Consider the following 15919-nt stretch of genomic DNA (forward strand, 5'->3'; position numbering starts at 1 on the left):
GGATGCTTGTGTTCTTTTGTCGCTAACTGTTTTCCTGATTTGAGTGGAGCAGCGCCTCACAATGCATGGCTTGTTAATGTTTTATGCAGGTACCAACAGTAAGCTAATGGACAACAGGCAGTCCATGCTGGGGAAATTTCTTCCTAGTCGTACTGGTCAGGAGCTAGGCAATACCAGCAGTTCAGAAGGCGAGAAAGACTCCCCGCCCCCAGAGTGGGACTCTGTGCCAATTCATAAAGCAGGCAGCTGTGAGTATGCACCATAATACAGAAAGTGCCCCTCCCCCACTGGAATGGGGCCTCACCTTTACCTCACCGGGATAGTAGTGCTGGAAGTGAAGTTTAATTTATTATATGAGCACATTATTTAGATGGGTTGAAAAAAAAAAAAATCTTGCACTTTGAAGCTTGCACTATAATTTCCATAAGTACAATTACCTAGGTCTGTATGTATATCACAGACCAGAAAAGCGGGGTGTGGTAAAGGATTCACCCCACAATCATTCATGTGCACAGGCACTGGGATATAAATGAATGGCACATAGGGTTAATTCTGATTGCCTTTACAGAAGCATGTCAGGGTGGTATTCTGGAGTGTGTGCCTGCTCTGTACCGCATGTGCTTTTTTTTACCCCAGCCACAGATCAGTAGGGTATGGCGGCATGGTAGGGTATGGCGGCATGCCTTTTTTTTCTGGTGCAGTTTTGCTATGGCACAAACGTTCATACATGCTCGGCTTCCCGTTACTCGAACCCTTCTTGAAATACCTGTAATCTGGAGTTGGAGATTTCAGTGTAGAAAGCCACAATAATGTGGAATGTCACAAATCCAGAAACAGAGTACTAATTAACTTGTAAAAATATCAGCAAGCCAACGAGCCTTAGTGTATGTGAGGCAATTCCAGCCTTTCCCAGTCATCAGGGTTAAGACGTGTGACAAGGATCTTGGATTTCAAAACATTATTAAAAAGGAAACTCCCCGTAATTTGCCTTTATTTTTATACCTGTGTAGTACGCTATATATTACCATTTGTTTATCATGGAGTAATCTGACATGTGGTATTTAGCAAGGGAGTAGCAACTACAATAAACGGTGATATAAGTAGGCCGGATGGCTTTGTTTATTAGACAGGGGTTGTATGAATGTAGTCTGTCTGTAACACATTTATTCCAATGTTGTTATAGCAGCAGACAGCCTTTATAAACTGTCTGTCCAGACCCACAATGCGGATGACTTCTTAAAGCAACGGCAAACCTCTCCCGCTCCTACCTCTCCTTCGCCACCTCCTGCATTGGGCTATGGAAGAAGCAGCTACAGCAGCATTGTCAACAGTCAGTAAGTATGACGGCCTCAATAACAATCCATTCTCTCTGGATATTGACAGGATGAGAAATCCATCAGTGGATCACATATATCACTATATAACCCTTAAAGGAACCTTCCAGGAAGTTTAGGAATGTAAATGGTCATGTAGGTTCTAGAAATTCAAGTTCATGCATACTTGTATGGCCCCAAAGCAGCGTACCGGTGCACAGAAAACCCAGTTGGATAGTTTATCAAAATGTGCCTGCAAGTGTGTTGACCTAACGCCACTCTTCCATTGGATTGGCCACTGTGGACCGGTATATTACATTTCTTTGGCGCTCCATTGGGAGACCCAGACAATTGGGTGTATAGCTATGCCTCCGGAGGCCACACAAAGTATTACACTAAAAGTGTAAAGCCCCTCCCCTTCAGCCTATACACCCCCCGTGCTGCCACGGGCTCCTCAGTTTTTATGCTTTGTGCGAAGGAGGCAGACATCCACGCATAGCTCCACAGCTTAGTCAGCAGCAGCTGCTGACTATGTCGGATGGAAGAAAAGAGGGCCCATAACAGGGCCCCCAGCATGCTCCCTTCTCACCCCACTCTTGTCGGCGGTGTTGTTAAGGTTGAGGTATCCATTGCGGGTACGGAGGCTGGAGCCCACATGCTGTTTTCCTTCCCCATCCCCCTTAGGGCTCTGGGTGAAGTGGGATCCTATCGGTCTCCAGGCACATGAGACCGTGCTCCATCCACAGCTCCTGAGGACTCTGCTGGATAGGAGCCGAGTATCGTTCAGGGACATGGCCCTGCTACTTTGAGGTACTCTGTGTCCCCGTGGGGACCGCGCACAGCAACACTCCAGCATTGCTGGGTGTGCTAGTGCACCGGGGACCGCGGCGCTGACTGCGTTTGTGCCTTTACACACTGCAGCGTCGCTGAGTGTGTTAGTGTATGGGGACTGCCGCGCTGACCGCCGCTGCCATTGTTATCACTGCGGCGCGGCTGGGACTGTTAGTGCGCCGGGGACTTCCGCGCCGACCGCGCTTATACGGCGGCCGCGCTTATAACTTTAGTCCCCGGCTTTGGCGGCCTAGTCTCATTCTTTTCCCGCCCCCAGGCCTGCCAGTCAGGGGAAGGGCGGGACGCTGTAAAGGACGTCAGCAACTGAGGCTGGAGCATGCTTTGCATACTCCACCCCCCTCACTGTGCACAGTGGGGCACCAGATTCCCGCACTTTCTAGGGCACGCCCACGGCCCCCTCCTCTCCTCAGGACGCCGGCAGCCATTCCTGTCAGCTCTGCTAACGCTGGAGAAGGGAGACAAGCTCAGGGAGACCCAGGCAGGAATTCTGGTGACCACACAACCGCATTGCGCGGGCGGTAAGCAGCACCTAGGTGCTGGCCCCACTGGTGCAGAAGTGTACTTATAGATTATATGATTATAGGCTATACTTTACACTGTATGGTGCACGGTTGTTTTTGGCTATATACCCTCCTGTATTGCTCAGAGGAGACAACAGCATGTCGTTCACAAATAGCAAGGGTGCCAAAGCACAGACTTACTATGCTGCCTGTGCAGCATGTACGGCTATACTGCCGGCAGGTTCCACTGACCCTCATTGTGTGCAATGCTCGGCCCCTGTGGCACTTACTCAGCCGGAGCCTCTGCTAAGGGTGGCCCAGGGAGAACCACCTGTTAACACTGTCCAGGTGACAGGGACGGAGTTTGCAGTTTTTACTGAAAGACTTTCTGAGACTATGGCTAAGATATTAGAAGCCTTGCAGTCCAGGCCGGCATCTCAAGCCATGGGCACTGTGGAATCATTGCCCCCTGTTTCCCCTCAGTTGGAACAACAATGTTCTCCCGGGGTGTCTCATAGATCCCAGGGTGAGGTCTCTGACACGGACCGCAGCCCCAGACCGCCTAAGCGAGCTCGCTATGAAATCCCCTCGACATCATCACATTGTTCAGGGTCTCAGCGAGAGGACTCTCTGTATGATGAAGCGGAGCTAGCTGATCAGGATTCTGATCCTGAAGCCGCTCTCAACCTTGATACTCCTGATGGGGACGCCATAGTGAATGATCTTATTGCGTCCATCAATCAAATGTTGGATATTTCTCCCTCAGCTCCTCCAGTGGAGGAGTCAGCTTCTCAGCAGGAGAAATTCCGTTTCAGGTTTCCTAAGCGTACAATGAGTATGTTTCTGGACCACTCTGACTTCAGAGAGGCAGTCCAGAAACACCGAGCTTGTCCAGATAAGCGTTTTTCCAAGCGCCTTAAGGATACACGTTACCCCTTCCCCCCTGACGTGGTCAAGGGCTGGACTCAGTGTCCCAAGGTGGATCCTCCAATCTCCAGACTGGCGGCTAGATCCATAGTTGCAGTGGAAGATGGAGCTTCACTCAAGGATGCCACTGTCAGACAGATGGAGCTCTGGTTGAAATCCATCTATGAAGCTATCGGCGCGTCTTTTGCTCCAGCATTCGCAGCCGTATGGGCACTCCAAGCCATCTCAGCTGGTCAGGCGCAAATTGACGCACTCACACGTACGTCTGCGCCGCAGGTGGCGTCCATAACCTCTCAAACGTCGGCATTTGCGTCCTACGCTATTAATGCTGTCCTGGACTCTGCGAGCCGTACGGCGGTTGCAGCCGACAATTCGGTGGCAATACGCAGGGCCTTGTGGCTACGGGAATGGAAGGCAGATTCGGCTTCCAAAAAGTGCTTAACTGGTTTGCCATTTTCTGGCGACCGCTTGTTTGGTGAGAGATTGGATGAAATCATCAAACAATCCAAGGGAAAGGAAACATCCTTACCCCAGGCCAAACCAAAAACACCCCAACAGAGGAGGGGACAGTCGAGGTTTCGGTCCTTTCGGGGGGCGGGCAGGTACCAATTCTCCTCGTCCAAAAGGCCTCAGAAGAATCAGAGGAACTCTGACGCATGGCGGTCCAAATCACGCCCTAAAAAGACCGCCGGAGGTGCCGCTACCAAGGCGGCTTCCTCATGACTTACGGCCTCCTCACACCGCATCCTCGGTCGGTGGCAGGCTCTCCCGCTTTTGCGACACCTGGCTGCCACAAGTAAAAGACCGTTGGGTGAGAGACATTTTGTCTCACGGTTACAGGATAGAGTTCAGCTCTCGTCCTCCGACTCGATTCTTCAGAACATCTCCGCCTCCCGAGCGAGCCGAGGCTCTTCTGCAGGCGGTGGGCATTCTGAAGGCAGAAGGAGTGGTGGTCCCGGTTCCTCTTCAGCAACAGGGTCACGGTTTCTACTCCAACCTGTTTGTGGTTCCAAAGAAGGACGGGTCTTTCCGTCCTGTTTTGGATCTAAAACTGCTCAACAAACACGTAATGACCAGGCGGTTCCGGATGGAATCCCTCCACTCCGTCATCGCCTCAATGTCCCAAGGAGATTTCCTAGCATCGATCGATATCAAAGATGCTTATCTCCACATACCGATTGCTCCAGAGCATCAGCGCTTCCTGCGCTTCGCCATAGGAGACGAACACCTTCAGTTCGCGGCACTGCCGTTCGGCCTGGTGACAGCCCCAAGGGTTTTCACCAAGGTCATGGCTACAGTAGTTGCGGTCCTCCACTCTCAGGGTCACTCGGTGATACCTTACTTAGACGATCTGCTGGTCAAGGCACCCTCTCAAGAGGCATGCCAACACAGCCTCAACGTTACTCTGGAGACTCTCCAGAGTTTCGGGTGGATCATCAATTTTCCAAAGTCAAATCTGACACCGGTCCAATCGCTGACATATCTTGGCATGGAGTTTCATACTCTTCCAGCGATAGTGAAGCTTCCGCTGGACAAACAGCGTTCACTACAGACAGGGGTGCAATCTCTCCTTCAAGGTCGGTCACACCCCTTGAGGCGCCTCATGCACTTCCTGGGGAAGATGGTGGCAGCAATGGAGGCAGTTCCTTTCGCGCAGTTTCACCTGCGTCCTCTTCAATGGGACATCCTACGCAAATGGGACAGGATGCCGACGTCCCTAGACAGGAACGTCTCCCTCTCTCAGGCAACCAAAGCTTCCCTTCGGTGGTGGCTTCTTCCCACCTCATTATCGAAGGGGAAATCCTTCCTACCCCCATCCTGGGCGGTGGTCACGACGGACGCGAGTCTGTCAGGGTGGGGAGCAGTTTTTCTCCACCACAGGGCTCAGGGTACGTGGACTCAGCAAGAGTCCTCACTTCAGATCAATGTTCTGGAGATCAGGGCAGTGTATCTTGCCCTAAAAGCGTTCCAGCAGTGGCTGGAAGGCAAGCAGATCCGAATTCAGTCGGACAACTCCACAGCGGTGGCTTACATCAACCACCAAGGTGGAACACGCAGTCGGCAAGCCTTCCAAGAAGTCCGGCGGATTTTGATGTGGGTGGAAGCCACGGCCTCCACCATCTCCGCAGTTCACATCCCGGGCGTAGAAAACTGGGAAGCAGACTTTCTCAGTCGCCAGGGCATGGACGCAGGGGAATGGTCCCTTCACCCGGACGTGTTTCAGGAGATCTGTTGCCGCTGGGGGATGCCGGACGTCGACCTAATGGCGTCACGGCACAACAACAAGGTCCCAACATTCATGGCTCGATCTCAAGATCACAGAGCTCTGGCAGCAGACGCCTTAGTTCAGGATTGGTCGCAGTTTCAGCTTCCTTATGTGTTTCCCCCTCTGGCACTGTTGCCCAGAGTGTTACGCAAGATCAGGGCCGACTGCCGCCGCGCCATCCTCGTCGCTCCAGACTGGCCGAGGAGGTCGTGGTACCCGGATCTGTGGCATCTCACGGTCGGCCAACCGTGGGCACTGCCAGACCGACCAGACTTGCTGTCTCAAGGGCCGTTTTTCCATCTGAATTCTGCGGCCCTCAACCTGACTGTGTGGCCATTGAGTCCTGGATCCTAGCGTCTTCAGGATTATCTCAAGAGGTCATTGCCACCATGAGACAGGCTAGGAAACCAACGTCCGCCAAGATCTACCACAGGACGTGGAAAATATTCCTGTCGTGGTGCTCTGCTCAGGGTTTCTCTCCCTGGCCATTTGCCTTGCCCACTTTTCTGTCCTTTCTTCAATCCGGATTGGAAAAAGGTTTGTCGCTCGGCTCCCTTAAGGGACAAGTCTCTGCGCTCTCTGTGTTTTTTCAGAAGCGCCTGGCCAGACTCCCACAGGTACGCACGTTCCTGCAAGGGGTTTGTCACATCGTCCCTCCTTACAAGCGTCCGTTAGAACCCTGGGATCTGAACAGGGTGCTGATGGTTCTTCAGAAACCACCGTTCGAGCCAATGAAGGATATTTCGCTCGCACGCCTTTCGCAGAAAGTGGTTTTTCTAGTAGCAGTCACTTCACTTCGGAGAGTGTCTGAGCTAGCAGCGTTGTCATGCAAAGCTCCTTTCCTGGTGTTTCACCAGGACAAGGTGGTTCTGCGTCCGGTTCCGGAATTCCTCCCTAAGGTGGTATCCCCCTTTCATCTCAATCAGGATATCTCCTTACCTTCTTTTTGCCCTCATCCAGTTCACCAGTGTGAAAAGGATTTGCACTTGTTAGATCTGGTGAGAGCACTCAGACTCTACATTTCTCGTACGGCGCCCCTGCGCCGCTCGGATGCACTCTTTGTCCTTGTCGCTGGCCAGCGTAAAGGGACACAAGCTTCCAAATCAACCCTGGCTCGGTGGATCAAGGAACCAATTCTCGAAGCTTATCGTTCCTCGGGGCTTCCGGTTCCCTCAGGGCTGAAGGCCCATTCTACCAGGGCCGTGGGAGCGTCCTGGGCCTTGCGACACCAGGCTACGGCTCAGCAGGTGTGTCAGGCAGCTACCTGGTCGAGCCTGCACACTTTCACGAAACACTATCAGGTGCATACCTATGCTTCGGCAGATGCCAGCCTAGGTAGGCAAGTCCTTCAGGCGGCGGTTGCCCACCTGTAGGACGGAGCCGTTACAGCTCTATTATGAGGTATTATTTACCCACCCAGGGACTGCTTTTGGACGTCCCAATTGTCTGGGTCTCCCAATGGAGCGCCAAAGAAGAAGGGAATTTTGTTTACTTACCGTAAATTCCTTTTCTTCTAGCTCCAATTGGGAGACCCAGCACCCGCCCCTGTTTTTGTGTACACATGTTGTTCACGTTGAATGGTTTCAGTTCTCCGATATTCCTTCGGATTGAATTTACTTTAAACCAGTTTATAATTTTTTCCTCCTTCTTGCTTTTGCACCAAAACTGAGGAGCCCGTGGCAGCACGGGGGGTGTATAGGCTGAAGGGGAGGGGCTTTACACTTTTAGTGTAATACTTTGTGTGGCCTCCGGAGGCATAGCTATACACCCAATTGTCTGGGTCTCCCAATTGGAGCTAGAAGAAAAGGAATTTACGGTAAGTAAACAAAATTCCCTTCTTCTTGAATCGCTTACTCAGTACAATACTGATTAATTTTCCCAAATGTTAAAAAGGGCTTTAAATGCCAGAGCACTAATAAGAGGAAAATATACGGGATTTCAGAGGCAATACCCATGACGCATGCTTCAGAAAGGCATCACATGTCAACGAGATACAAAATATCCTATGTGTGTAACGCAGCGTCCTTTATTTTAGTGAGGTAAGAATGAATTCTACGGTCACCAAACCTAAGCTGACTAAAGCGTCATCTTTACCGGGAAGAAATGGCAACCCCACCTTTGCTGCTGTAGCTGCCGGATATGACAAGAACCCAGGTACTAACATTATTTCTTTAACCGCTTTAGGCCTCATTCACACATCAGTATTTTGCATCAGTGGTTGTATGCCAAAGAGAGGAGAAAAACTGTAATTGAAAGACTGACCCCTGTTCTGTGTTTTGGAGACTTCTGGTGTTGAAAAATACTGATGTGTGAATGAGGCCTTAAATGATGTATCAGCATTACTGTGCGACATTGTATCAGAATGTTACTTACTTTCCTTTTTTTATTTCTTATTAAAAGTAGGTGGCAGTGGATTATCAAAGTCATCTGCTGTAAAAAGTGACCTGTCTAACAGCCTCAGCACGTCGCATGCCATCTCCGTTGATAGTGATAATTCTGATAGGTAAGTAATAGGTTTTAGATTTATATTCCCTCAGTAGGATATGGTTAGTCACAGGGTACAATTACAATATAAATGAAATGCCTCTTTCATAAAGCTGATGGTAGAACATAATGATGGGGCCGCTCACCACTTCCCTGCACATTAATCTCTGCACATGTCACAGAACAGGCCCAGGAGACTCTCCTATGAGTCAGTGAGCCAGCTCCAAATACCAGTTTTCTATGTTCCTGTTGGTCCAATTCTGAACACCTGGAGCAGAGAAAAATGTTTATTTTGTGATGTAAACATGTAATATGTGCTACCTTCCCTTTTTTAAGGCCTTGTGCCCACAGTGAGTTTTTTTTTTTACTGTTTTTTCGTAGCGTTTTTCTTGCTTTTTTTTAATCAATAAAAACAAGGAAAAAAATCATCCCAACAAAGTCTGAGAATCATGACTTGCTGTGCCTATGTGGCTTCTTTTTTCTTTTTCCTTGCTTTTTATTCTTGCTGAAAAAAGAAGCAACATGTCAATTGTTTTAAAATAAGAAGGAACATGTCAATTGTTTTAGCGTTTTTTTTCCTGTTTTTTTTTTCTCCCAATTGACTTCAATGGAGTCAGTGAAAAAAGCAGGAAAAAAGTTGTGTGTAATGCCCACGTTGCTTTTTTGTATTGCTTATGTGCTTTTATGTCGTCACTGGGTTTCCCTAGAGCCTCATCTCGCAATCTTTACCGAGAGACCTACTGCAGGGAACTCCGGTGAGGTCACAAGGGGAATTTAGTTCATGCCAGGTGGATCATCAGGGTTTTCTGTAGATGCGCCAACATAAACTCTGTTTATTTCCCCTTGCCTCCAAGGCACCTATGTTACCGGAGTTCCCTCCAGCAAGGTCCCGCGGTAAAGACAGCGAGGCCTAGGTGCAGGAAACCCCGGGGATCCACCGGCATGAACTCAATTCACTTTGTGATATCACCGGGGTTCCCTGCACTTAGGCCTTGCTGGGAACTCCGGTGACGTAGGTGCCCTGGTCTGTGAGGCGATCTGTACCTCAGTAACCCGGGGTCATCATGGTAATAACCCAGGGTTACAGTGGCAGAAATCGGGTCCCTGTCATTGCATAACAGTGACCTGATCGTCAGGGGGTGGTGAACGATTCCTCTCCCTGCCTCCTGAATTCTGCGATCACATTCCACTCGCTCCGTTTTTCTCGCTGTGTGTGCTTACCCTAACTTCCATTATACTTGGGTACTTGAGTCACGCCCGTCCAAGTGTCTGACCTGGTTGTTTCGAGTAGCAAGCACCCGAGGATGCTAGTACTCGCTCATTACTACTCCTTAACAAAATGGCTGTTTTAGTAATCACATACAATTCTTACAAAGTAACATTTTCCTGACTAATGCATGTAACCAGTTGGGGCCAAGTCCCTTTACAATTTCACGTTGTTGAATCAGGGCTATCAAAATCAGACAATGGGAACCCACTCTATTCACATGTTGAGTGCTAAAATCCAGTTGGTTAGTTTATTCATGTATTTCAAGGAGGTATAGCAGAAGAGCTGCCCTGTGCAGGGATGCCCGAGTGTTTCATGTGCAACAGATATGTCTGGAGTTACAGATGCTCTTTAAACAAAATATGGACACCTTCAGGGGCAATTATGCTTTATTATTCTTAACCCTTTAATGACCCATGACATACTGGGTACATCATGGATCGTGTGCGGTTAATCCCCGCCCCCTGCCGTGGGCAGGCGGCAGCGATCCGCGCACATATCAGCTGTTTTCAACAGCTGATATGTGTGCCTGCTATTAACTATTTACTATTATCCCCTTACATCTTGCTGCCAAAATCTGGCAGCGAGATGTATATGCGCGCCGCCATTATTCTGACTTACCCCGCCCCCATCGGAAGTCACGTGACATGATCATGTAACTTCCGATGGATGCCATGGTAGCACAGGGTCATGTGAGGACGCCCTGTAGCTAACATGAGTCATTTACTCTGAATGCCGGAATACAGTCTGCATTGAAAGTAAAGCAGCATATCTGCAGATCTTAGCTCTGTAGCTGTGATCTGGAGATATGGCAGAGCGATCAGATTGCTGATCACTATAGCCCCATAGGGGGACTAGTAAAATAAATTAAAAGTTTAAAAAAAGTTTTAAATTAAAAAAAAACCTAAAAGTTTAAGTCACCCCCCCTTTCACCCCATTGAAAATTAAAGGGTTAAAAAAAATATACACATTTGGTATTGCCGCATTCAGAACTGCCCAATCTATCAAAATATAAAATCAATTAATCTTATCAGTAAACGGCGTAGTGGCAAAAAAATTCCAAACGCCCAAATTACGTTTTTTGGTCGCCGCAAGTTTTGCGCAAAACGCAATAACAGATGATCAAAACGTAGCATCTGCGCAAAAATTGTACCATTAGAAACGTTAGCTCGAGACGCAAAAAAGCCGTCACTGAGCCATAGATCCCGAAAAATGAAAACGCTATGGGTTTTGGAAAATGGCGCAAAACGTGCACCACTTTTTTTGGACAAACTTCTGAATTTTTTTGTAACCCCTTAGACACAAGTAAACCTATTCATGTTTGGTGTCTACAAACTCCCACCGACCTCAGGCATCACTGCGACACATCAGCTTCACCATATAGTGAACATGGTGAATAAAATATCCCAAAACTATTGTGCAATCACACTTTTTTTTTGCAATTTTTCTGCACTTGGAATTTTTTTGCCGTTTTCCAGTACAATATATGGTAAAACTTATGGTTCCATTTAAAACTACAACTTGTCCCGCAAGAAACAAGCCCTCATATGGCAAGATTGACGGAAAAATAACAAAGTTACGGCTCTCGGAAGAAAGAGAGTGAAAAAACCCCCCGGAAAAACGCAAAATGCCCGGGGGCTGAAGGAGTTACTTGCTTGCATTTTTGGCAAAAAAAATTCATTGTTGTAATTGGGCTTCATTAAAATGTTTGCACTGTTTAATTTATATAACTTATTGTTAGCTACATAATGAGTTAACTGAGAATCTGTCAGTCAGCTTGTTCTGAGCAGAGAGTTTAAAACTTTCATCTTGGCACCTCTCAGTTGATTTATGGCCACAAAGTTCACCTTAACTTTCACATGGTCATAAATCAGCGCAGAGGAGTCCTGAAGTAAGGTTTGACTTATAACGCTCAAGTAATCCACAGAAGAAGAAAAAGTGGCTCCACTCCAAGGTGCGTGCAAAAGATATTTTTAATACAAAAAGGTGTGCATAAAAAAAGTCAGCGACAGAGCTGGGTATGAGCTCCACCAGGAATACAATTGTTTTGTGCGAAACGGCCGTCGTCCTGGGGGAGCTCAATACCCAGCTCTGCCGCTGCCTTATTTATACACACCTTTTTGTAATAAAAAAATCTTTTACATGGCCCTTGGAGTGGAGCCACTTTTTCTTTTTCTGTGGATTACTTGCTGGATATCTGCCTCCTTTGAAGTGTGCCCTGAACATGTTTGATTCTTGGATCTGGAGCAGCTTTCCTCTGGCCACCCAACCATGAAAGGTAAACCCTGGAAATGCAGGATCAATTCTTTCTTTCACTGAATTTACTTAGAACTCTTCCATCTGAATGTAACCTTTTTATGCAATCAGCAATAGATAAATCAACAGCCTACAGAGGGGCAAACTTTTTTAATTGAGCTCCATTTAAATAATTTGTAAGCAAAATTTTATACATTGAAAGGCAATCTGTCAGCAGGTTTTTGCTATATAATCTGAAGCCAGCATGCTGCAAGGGTTAAGACAGAAAGTTCAGGCATGACTGTGTTTGTTTATTTGCTATGTTTGTTTTAGCAGGCGACCCTTATCATTGCTCTGGCTAGCTCACTCTTGCCATATTGTATGGCACGCCCCCTGCTGTGATGGACACCTCACAGTCAATGTACTATATCTATTGAGAGCCTGGGGTGGGCGGGGACAGCTCCCAGCTCTGCTACACTCAATTCTTTTATAATGTCAATACCGCTGTACCCAGTAAGTTAAACATGGTTAGTTTCAGAATCTCTCTGCCTTCAACATGCTGCTCTCAGAGGAAATAGCAAAAACCAGCTGACAGATTTCCTTTAAGTAAGAAAACAAAACATTAAAAATGGCCCCAGAAGGTGTCCATGTTCTTAACTAATAAGTTAGTTGTATATGGGAGTCCTGAGATGTTTTGGCATATAACCTTCCCACAACAGGTATGAGTATTTGTAGGACATATTTTTTATGGCATTTTCTTTTACTTTGAGAGTCAGCATTTGGGTGTGTATTTAGGCTTTTATGGCTGAAAATATGCAGTTTTCTTATTTTTAGTATTGTGCACATACTCACTGTACACTTGTCTCACATTTCCCACTTAGTTCTGGCTTGTGGAGCCCCATCAGCAGTCCGAACAGTCCTGATTATGGTGCACTCAATTCATTCTCTGCTTTTGGACCAAGTAATTCCTTCAATTTAACAGGAGGTGAGCTTAGTAATACCAGTGCTGTCATAGTTGTTGTGATTTTCATTTTTTAATATATCTGTAGATAAATCCTTTAGTCTCACAAGCTTTTATTCATGGCATATATAAATTTACATAGACTCATTAGGCCCTGTTAACTCTAGCACTATAGTGAATGGACTGCCACCTTTGCAGCATGCATGATGGATGCCATTGACTTATCATGAGAAGCATGAATACAATAACAACAACAAAGAATACAATAGAAAGTAGAGGGGTTTTCCATTAAAAAAAACAAAACAAAAATTGGTGCCCAAATATAATTTGTGTAACATAACAAAATCGGATAGTATTTACCCTCTGAGCTTACTGCCTCGTGTCATCTACATAATTGATTGGCTGCATTGATGAGAAAGAACCTATGGCGGAGACCCGTTGTTGGACCTGGGGAGGGTGAATACGATCTGATTTTCCTATGTTAGATGCATTCTGTTATTTTGCAGACCACTTTTGAAAAAGTGGAAAACCTGTAGATCAATAATTATTAAATCTCGATTTTATTTTATTTATTTTTTTAAGCCATATCTATATTAGGATGAGAGCAGGCGGATCATTTATTCCAAATATTTGCATATATGTTTTAGAATGTGTAAATGAATGTGTAAAATACGTAATCTGGTTACCATAGACTATAATCCATCAGTTATGCTGTGCTCTGTGTAATTTTACAAAATTATGGTGAACCACGTTTCAATGTAGAGTCATACAGACCATTAATACGCCGGTATATTGTCTCCTTGCAGTATTCACTAGTTTTCCTATTGGTTTCTTCTAATATTTGACATTTTTTCTCTTCTTTACAGAAGTGTTTAGTAAGCTTTCTTTTCCCCGAAACACATATGCCCAAGATTCTCAAAAGAAATGGACAGATTTTGAATCCACCTCCTCAATCTGGGATCCTCCTGCTACAGACTCTGTACCAACATGGCCTACTAGCACTGGATCGCCGACCCATGTAACCTCTGTAAGTGAACAGTGCCTAGAATTTATTATTGGGGCTTTGGTAGTTTCTTGCCACACTGCAGCGCTACACATAAATGTTGGTCAAGGAAATGCTGAAATCACCTATAGGATTTTCTGCATATAGGATTTCAGAACATGTTGTGCGATAGTGATCTGTGTTTACATTTTCATCATAAAGTGCTAAGAAATGAATAAAGCCAGCTCAGGAGCTGACCCTGTTTCATACCAGGCACTTGTATCACAGGTTTATGAAGAGTGAATGCATTGAGTTCCTTTATTATTGCACGGACATAGTCTTTCTCCATCAATTATATATTTGTATGTGAATTATTTATAACCTTCAATATCATTGGTTAGTATAGATAAGTGTCTAGTCTGTTTTTAAATGCTGAAAATCCAGGAAAGGGTTATTTTCAGTCAGTTAGATGTGTAAATCGCATAGCCTTAAAGGTCCTTGGAAGGAATAAATCATGTTTCAGTCCTTTGCATATGACTAGACGCCTCAGAGGTGACCTCATTTATAAGCTAAACATGCCCAACTTTTCAAAGTCAGTTCAACCATTTTTTTCTCAGAGGTGGTGAATAAAAAAAATTAAAAATTTCCACTTTTCTCCAATGTCAGTCCGTGAAAATCTGTACACAATTGGATGTCATCCAAGTATGATTCGATTTATGCACACTGATAGCTTTTGCAGCTGCTGCTTCACATTGAGTATTGCTGTCTTGCGATCGGAACTCAGCTGCGGGGGATGGGCCGGCACGGAGAAGGAGAGGGAGGGATTTATCTCCCTCTCTCCTCCGTAGCCGGCTATTGCCATTCTCGCACTGCACTTGCGGTACACCATTCCGCAGGAGCTCCCAGAAATCCTGCGGATATGCTGCGGTCATTCTGCATTGAGGATACAGTACCATGGCTTCGGCACTGCATCCTCAATGCAGAACAAGTGCTTGAGTGATCGGGAGTTCATACTTACCTCCATCACGCAGCACTTCTCTCCGTCTCCGACCGTGTCTGTCTGCACCGTGCACAGGAGAAGGTGGGCGGGCCTGAACTAGCTCTGGCTGTCACATGACCGGAGCTCTTGCAGGCCCCGCCCACCTCTTCCCTCCTGTACCTGGCTCCACCGCACTCCTGTGCACCGGACGGAGAAAGTGACTCTGTTGTCTTCTATCAAGTCAGGTAAGTATGGGACTCTGCGTAGAAATCCGCAGGAATAATTGACATACTGCAGATTTTTCCGCAGGGAAATACCGCATTATTTCCGCTGCGGAAAAAAATGCAGCATGGGCACAGCAGTCCCCAAATGCCATAGAAATGGCTGGGGACTCGCTGTACTGCGGATTTTTGAAAAAATCGCGGCAAATTCCGCTAATTTTCCGCAGCGTGGGCACATAGCCTTAGGCCTAACCACAATACCAAATACCTTCTCCAATTTAAAGGGAACCTGTCACCGGATGTTTATAATACTTACCTAACGGTCGGTGCAGAGCAGACAGGTCAGATGGGCGTCTCCGTCCTCCGGGTCCGTGCCTCATCTTTCGGCCATCTTTGTCCTCCTTCTTAAGCTAGTGTGGATATCGCGTTCTACGTCATACACACAAGCCGACATTGAGGTCCTGCGCAGGCGCACTTTGATCTTCCCTGAGTAGGGCAGATCAAAGTATTGTGGTGCGCATAAGCGGGACCTCAATGTCGGCTTGTGTGTATGATGTAGAACGCGATATCCACACTAGCTTAAGAAGGAGGACAAAGATGGCCGAAAGAGGAGGCACGGACCCGGAGGACGAAGACGCCCATCCGACCTGTCTGCTCTGCACCAACCATTAGGTAAGTATTATAAACATCCGGTGACAGGTTCCCTTTAAAACTCCCTAGATTAACTGCATATGATGTACATTTTTGCCATAGATGGCTAAGGAAAGTATGAAGCCAGTTATGGAGCGGAGACTGCGTCATACCAGGCAGGCTCATAGCTCACATTTCAAGTAATCAAACTGCCATTTCTTTGTCGCTCCTTATTGGGAGACCCAGACAATTGGGTGTATAGCTATGCCTCCGGAGGCCACACAAAGTATTACACTAAAAGT

The 15919-nt window shown here is 46.8% G+C and overlaps 1 protein-coding gene across 5 annotated transcripts in view; it reads left to right on the plus strand.

Moving 5' to 3' along the window:
- The window catches only part of TMEM131 (transmembrane protein 131), a 252048-nt gene that overhangs the window by 213611 nt on the left and 22518 nt on the right, over positions 1-15919 (plus strand). Inside the window, exons 35-40 of one of the 5 annotated variants that reach the window (XM_075336598.1) lie at positions 90-248; positions 1184-1334; positions 7894-8012; positions 8259-8361; positions 12726-12829; positions 13672-13832. In XM_075336598.1, the coding sequence (XP_075192713.1) occupies positions 90-248; positions 1184-1334; positions 7894-8012; positions 8259-8361; positions 12726-12829; positions 13672-13832 (797 nt within the window). The remainder of the gene's footprint in view (positions 1-89; positions 249-1183; positions 1335-7893; positions 8013-8258; positions 8362-12725; positions 12830-13671; positions 13833-15919) is intronic. The other 4 variants (XM_075336600.1, XM_075336599.1, XM_075336601.1 and 1 more) reach the window with 4 other exon arrangements.

The sequence above is a fragment of the Anomaloglossus baeobatrachus genome, chromosome 2, assembly GCF_048569485.1.
Source record: "Anomaloglossus baeobatrachus isolate aAnoBae1 chromosome 2, aAnoBae1.hap1, whole genome shotgun sequence".
Taxonomy (NCBI): domain Eukaryota; kingdom Metazoa; phylum Chordata; class Amphibia; order Anura; family Aromobatidae; genus Anomaloglossus; species Anomaloglossus baeobatrachus.